The sequence below is a fragment of the Rhipicephalus sanguineus genome, chromosome 1 (genome assembly GCF_013339695.2).
Source record: "Rhipicephalus sanguineus isolate Rsan-2018 chromosome 1, BIME_Rsan_1.4, whole genome shotgun sequence".
NCBI lineage: Eukaryota > Metazoa > Arthropoda > Arachnida > Ixodida > Ixodidae > Rhipicephalus > Rhipicephalus sanguineus.
The window spans coordinates 197,280,688-197,287,387 of NC_051176.1; the positions used below are offsets into that span (position 1 = coordinate 197,280,688).

The window sequence follows — 6,700 nt, forward strand, 5'->3', positions numbered from 1 at the left end:
AGTGTGGCCATGTAGTGTCAAGAAACACAACCAGGAAGAGGTTACTCCGTATCCCTCCCATAGGACGCCTTAATTCATGACGTCAGCGCTGGCAGCGCCAAATGTCCCTTCAGTTAATATCCTGGTGACTGGGATTCAGAGACTCGAACGGCAGAATGGCGGCGCACACGGTATGCGTCGTCATGGCAACGCTAACACCAGCCGCGCCTCCTCTCCTAGCACCCTCGCGCGCGCCGGGTTTTTTCTTTTGTTTTGTTTGCGTGCGCGGGCTCCCTCTCCCTTTATGACCTCCTCGTCCGCGTGCTGTGCCGTGCAGCGCGCTGGGCGCTTTTTTTTTTTTTTTTTTTTGCATCCGCTGCGCGTTCTGCGCCGCGCGTTCGTTGCGCGTTTGAATGTGCGCAATTTGCAATCAGGCATTCTGCAAACACTGCAGTCGTGCAGCATGTGCCAGAACGCAAAAGAATGAATTGCACTCAAAACACAAAATATCTTTGGTCTCGTTTTATTCTCCTCGTTTCCGAAAATCAACATTTTCATCAAATGTGGTGCGATACAGGCTCAGGAGATTAACATACACGTGTTCATGATCACTAAACAACACGAAAGTTCTCGGCAAAGTTAAGAACTTAAAGAACAGTGGAATAAAAAACAGAACATAACACTAGGGCACATATTCAAAAACACAATATTTATACTGACAAAAGTGCAGAACAGCTTCTGATATATGCACACGATATTGCACAAAATTATCATAACTAACAAAATTGAACATTCCTGGAATGCAAAAACAATGAAAGCAGTTGAAATACCTAAAAATAGAATAATAATGTAACGATCATTTTAAAGATGTCAAAATGAACTCCACATATAACACAACTAATATTGGCCGCACTTTATTGACTACATTTCCAAAAACGTTGATTTTCATATAACTAGTGATGATACACGCGGAGAAAATGAACGGCTGATATCAGATGATTCATGGCATCTCTTCTTGAAGTGCGCCGATTCTGCAATCCTTCAGCTTTTCTTTGGGCGCACCGATCAGCTGTGTTGCGTTCCGAAATACACCCTGAAGAAAAGGGCAAGTTTCAATCAGATAAAGAGTGCCGTCGACTCGTGCAAAAGTGAACTCTTTTGTTAGTCTCAGAGCAGCACAGGTTTTCATACATCTACCTAATGTCTCACAAACGTGGTTATAGGCGATTGGGAGTAATTAACCGTAAACGTGGTTATAGGCGATTGGGAGTAATTAACCGTAAAGCACACACTCAAGCACTCCGTTCTGTGAGAGTTGTAAACCTGTAACTATAGTTACGTCGCATGGGCTTCATGGCCGCTGCTTGTTCGTATAACAATTTAAACGCAGCATCGTGCCCTTTTCAAATCAGTCATTTTTGAAAACATTAACTGAAGCCCCACTGCAGAGAACAGCTACTCGGTATGGACGTGAATTCAAATCGACACAATGAAAACCGCGACTCAAAGGGCACGCTCACCTGTCGTTCCTTTCGTGGCCGGCACATATATTCCGGGACTTGTTCTGGAAGTATTCGAGCAACAAAGCACTATGCACGAACAGCGCGAGTCGTAAAACATCGCGTCGCACAAGCACACAGCGAGCGAGCGCCATGAAACGGACGAGCGACGACGGCTAACACATGCCTTACCAATGCCAGACTCTAACGGATTTCAAAGTCGGCGGCGCCAGCAAGGCGGCGGAAAGCACGCCTCCCGCAGGAAAGGGAGTTGATCCCACCAGAGAGGGGGTTGAAGAGAGTTGGGAGGAAAGAGACGGAACGCAGATTTTAACTCTGATCCCAGTCAATGGATGGCGCCTCAATTTGCCATACTGGTCACGTGGGTTTCTTTCACTAGCCTGACACAACTATGACGTGTATAGTCGCCATTCGTTCCATGTGGGACCAATTTTTGTTGATGACGAGTATACTCGTCATCGGTCATTTTGGTACAAAATCTCATGACTATACTCATCAATGGGACAGAAAGGGTTAATGCCAGGGCACCCAGCCTGCATGACTAAGTTTGGACAGCACAAGGGCAAGATATGAACAAAGCAGAAAATGCACATTTTTCAAAACAAGGTTTGCTTTTGCACCAGTGAACTTTGTGGATGCAAGCCAAGGAAGGCTTGTAACAGTGTAAGTTGTTTTCCTGGGATTGTTTGAAGAATGGCATATGATGAGAACAGGGAGCAGCAGAGACCTGTGATTCTACTTTTTGTTATGGTTGGCTTTACAGTTTCTAGTGAGGCCTGTTGAGGGAATCTAAGGTCTAGCAGCCCAATCCTCTACACTGACGTGCGCCTGCACTCCTTTTGTGCTCACGCATCTGACCCATCAGAGCAGACAATCACATATATTCTTGTTAAAGTGCCGTACCAGGTTGCCTGCCACACCACTCTCGCTAGTAGGAGTTCATGAACATTTGTAAATTTTCCTCTTCTTTTTTTTTTTTTTTGCAGCTCAGCCATTTCAAGATTCCTAAGTATTTCCTTTATGAAACGGATTATCCAAAAACAGCTATAGGGAAAGCACAGAAAAACAAAATGAGGGAAGAAGCGGCAAAGAAATTGGGTCTGTGAGCAAGAAGATCCCAGTGATGGTGGACTTAACCATATTGAACAACACCTTGTGGCTTCTGGTGCTTGTTGACCTCTCAGACCTGAGCCTGTGAATGGTAATGAGAAGAGTAATTTCTTGCTGCAAGAGTGATGTAAACATTGGCAGCATGCATTCGTTGACTTCTTCAGAGGTGATGCATCAAGTAAAGACATCATGGTGTATAGTGATAAACTATATTGAAACTTATGTGTCTTGTAAAAATGCAACCAAGACAGCAGTTCAGATGAACATCGAGGCTTTGAGATAAAGAAATATGCGTTGTGTGGCTAGTTCTTAAGACATTGAGAACTAAAACTACACTGAGCATGAGACACCAGAGTAGAAGACAGGACAAGTGCAGACTAACAACTGGTTTATTGAATACACATCTCGGCTCCTCGAACATGGCCCAGATTAGGGGCATCAATGAGCCATCAGTTTATCCTTTCAAGAAAGAACTTGATTTTCTGGTGTATATAGAAACCCTTGGGTGGATGTGTGTTGATAGTCACGAGTGCTTCTTGAGAAAATGCATTGTTCAAAGAGGCAGGATGTGGTGTATTCAATAAACTACGTAGTTGCTAGTCTGCACTCGCCCTGTCTTCTTCTTCTACTCTGGTATCTTGTCCTCAGCACAGTTTTAGTCCTCAAAGAGAGGCTTCAAGTGATGACAAATAGTTGAACAGGGATCGAATGTAGCTTGAGGCAACGTTTCAACAAGAAGACTGAAATGACAAGTCCTCTTGTGGAAGTTTTGGCTCCAGCAACATTCCCTGTTCAATGATTTATCGCTGCTTGTTGAAAAGCCGTCAAGTGTTGTGGTGGCCTGTAGATCAGAGGATGTTGGGATGTGAATGCACTTGCTCATTCATTCTGCACTGTCAGACGAGAGGGGTGGGGTCTCTTTCAAAAAGACAATTCTCATAGTAGCCCTCCGCAAAATGCAGGTGTGTGCTACTAATCAGGAACTCCTGAGAAGCTCTCTGTGTTACTAATGGGTGTGTAAGTCACAATTATTAGAGTGACATTGTTGGCAGGTCACAAGTGATACATGCATTTATTGTGTGTTGTGCTATGTAAAAGAAGCCATAAATACTTGCTTAGCCTCTTCCACTGCATGCAGCAAGTCTATATCAACCAGCAGTTTTGGTAATGCAGTTAAAACATACTAGCCATTTGCATGTATGGACATTTTTTGTTCCCTTGAATAGAAATGTTGTAGTACTAAAACATGGAAAGTGCTAGTTTTCTTATGATTTGTATATTGGCATTAGTTCAATTAGGTAATTGGTCAGAACTCAATTAAATCATGTCTTATGTATAGTCTTCTGGTCCTTTTGCTTAAATAGAAAAAAAAAATGAGCTTTATTTTTTTTTTCCAGCTGTGGCTGTCTGCTCAGCTGTAGCTGCACACTTACCATATGCCAACTTTACTTAGCTAATAAGCTATGCTGTAATATCTAAGGTCCCTGGAGACTTGCAAGATTGTATATTTTCTTTCTAATTTGCTATCCTGTTCATCTTTACAACACATTTTCTGATAGCGTTTGGCATTTAGTTACTGTATCCAATAGGTTGAGTTGAATGTATATGTGAAAATGCTGTATGTGTAATGCTAAGGTTTGTTCTTGCTTTGTTGGGAATAGACTGATTGCTGGCATGGGTTATACTGCATATTATGGTAGGTACACTGTGTTCCTTTCAACCTAATACTGCATCTTGAATTGTACCGTGTGCCTTCTGCTTAAAGGGGCCCTGCGACACTTTATCAGTAAAGTAATCATCGAATAACGTCATTAAAGGAGTTTATTGCCTCGCGAATCGACTGCCGCAAAAATTTTTAGAATCCGTCGAGTACGAGCGGAGTTAGATTTGTCGCACGCTTTACGCGCTTTCTCTCCGGTTTCGTACCAGCTAGCGCGCTAAAAGCTACGCAGCGGGGGATGGCGAGGGGGCAAGAAGCTACGTCCGTTCGTCACCACGCGTCATGACCAATGAGCGCTTTCTTTTCTATTCTTTGAACGCGCGCTCGCGATTACAGTGAAAGTTCCACGTGACCTATTGCAAACACGCTGATGCAGCGTGGCCACGCGTCGCGGCGGCCGCGGTAGCTATGCAGCTCGCGATGCTCAAATTAGCCAGTAACCATGAACTTTGTTTTTATGACGCGGTCATTTTGCATTATGGCATCATTTTTCCAGAGAAGAGAGAGCGATTTCTAAATGACTTTGCAAAGTAATTGTAAATTTCAGGCCGCCTCGACTGCCGATCGGCAGCGTTTTCTGACCATGCTCAAAAAGTGTTGCAAGGCCCCTTTAATTTCATCTCACCCATCTCACTGCAAACAAATGTTGTTCTGTTAAAATGTCAATAAACCACTTGTACCCTATTCTAATGAACAGAGTGTATACCCTAATTTCTTATAAACTTCCAATGTACATGTTTGAATCTGAATAAAGGTCACTTAGGATGTTTGAAGTTATGGCATTTACTATATGTTAGTTCTACTTTTTCAATCATCTCAGCTTTATCATTTAACATAAGCTTTCATTGGTATTTTATTTAGCAATTTTATTCAACCTATGAAAAATTAATATATATAATGATGAAATTGTATAATTCATGTCAAAAAGGCGAATTCTAGAAAAACTTGTGTAAATTAATGCAATATTCTGGTGTGGGCCTGATAAGGCGCGCACAGAACCACTGCAGTATGTGACGTGTGGTTTTCTGCGGTCCCCGCAAATTTGTCATTTTCTTCCGTAGGGATAAATATATGACACGCATCAGAAGCTCTATTGTTCGATATATGTCTGACTTAGTGATGTTGCACTAAACATAAACGAAATTTAAAACAAGAAAAGCAGTCTTTGCTCTTTATCAAATGCATGGTTTACGGCCAACTTAGCTGCAGCAACAGGTTGTAATTAATGTTCAACACAATTATCGTTTATGTCACCCACTCAAAACACAAGGCCAAGAATGACTGACACATTCAGATCTCGTCTTGTGCATTATAGACGCTTTTTCGCAGCTGGTTTGCGCAATTAAAATCAGATGGCGCCACCGGCAGCTGGCCTTTGAGTCCCAGGAATGTGGCCTTTGGCAGCGCTGCTCAATATGTCTATCCGTGCCGCGTCGTCTGCTCGGCGTCCCCATATCGTTTGCGCGCGCGTTGGGCAAGTAAAAGCGAGCGGACGGCGCAGTGTCGCAAAAAAAGCCAACATGGCGGCACCCGCGGATGTGATCATGATCACGTGATCAAACGTGGCCGCGCCCGTGCGCCGCTGCGGAAAATCATGATGGCTGCTTCGATTGTCCATTAAACACGTTGCAAGCCAACTCCCCAATTTTTCATAACGTCTGCGAATTCAGGCTTTTTTTTATGATTTTGTGAATGGTATGTCGAGTTTTTTACAACTTCTGTTCAAGAAAATTCTTTTAAGGCTAGTGAAACACAGGCCAGTGAATATAAAAAAAAGTGCATGGAAAAAAATCTGATATGATGCGATCGTGCCACACAAGCACAAACTCAACGCTGCAAAGGGGCCCTGCAACAGTTTTCCAAGTAGCAATGGAATGGTTTCATTAAAGGAGCTTATTTCCTCACGAATCGACCACCGCAAAAAATTTTGGAATCCGTGCAGTACGAGCGGAGTTGCAAAGATTTGTCGCACGCTGTAACTGCTTTCTTCTCTCGTTCTGACGAAAGCGCTGGAAGCTAAGCAGGGAAGGGTGGCAAGGGGAAGAATGTACGTCACGCGCGCCTCGTTTTTTTTTTTTTTTTTTTCTTCAGTGCGATCGCGCGGGCAAGTGACGGCCTCCTGCGGCGGCCGCAGTAACTACCGAGCGCGCCATGTTCAAATCAGCCAATGGTGTGGCCAATGGCAGTGACGCCGTAAGCATCATTTTTGTCCAGATAAGAAGAAGCGCTTTGTAGCTGACTTTGCGAATTTATTGCAAATACCAGGCCGCGGGCTGCGCTATTATGTTTGGCTCGCGTGTTCTCGGGAGCCTCGACTACCGATCGGCAGCGTTTTCTGATCATGCTGAAAAAGTGTTGCAGGGCCCCTTTA

At 43.7% G+C, this 6,700-nt stretch overlaps 1 protein-coding gene across 1 annotated transcript in view; it reads left to right on the forward strand.

Annotated features, from left to right (window-relative positions):
* LOC119405135 (medium-chain acyl-CoA ligase ACSF2, mitochondrial) overlaps positions 1-2,678 on the forward strand; it is a 132,571-nt gene extending 129,893 nt beyond the window's left edge. Inside the window, exon 16 of the mRNA XM_037671936.2 lies at positions 2,486-2,678. Within this exon, the coding sequence (XP_037527864.1) occupies positions 2,486-2,605 (120 nt within the window). The 3' untranslated portion in view covers positions 2,606-2,678. The remainder of the gene's footprint in view (positions 1-2,485) is intronic.
* The last annotated feature ends 4,022 nt before the right edge of the window (positions 2,679-6,700 follow it).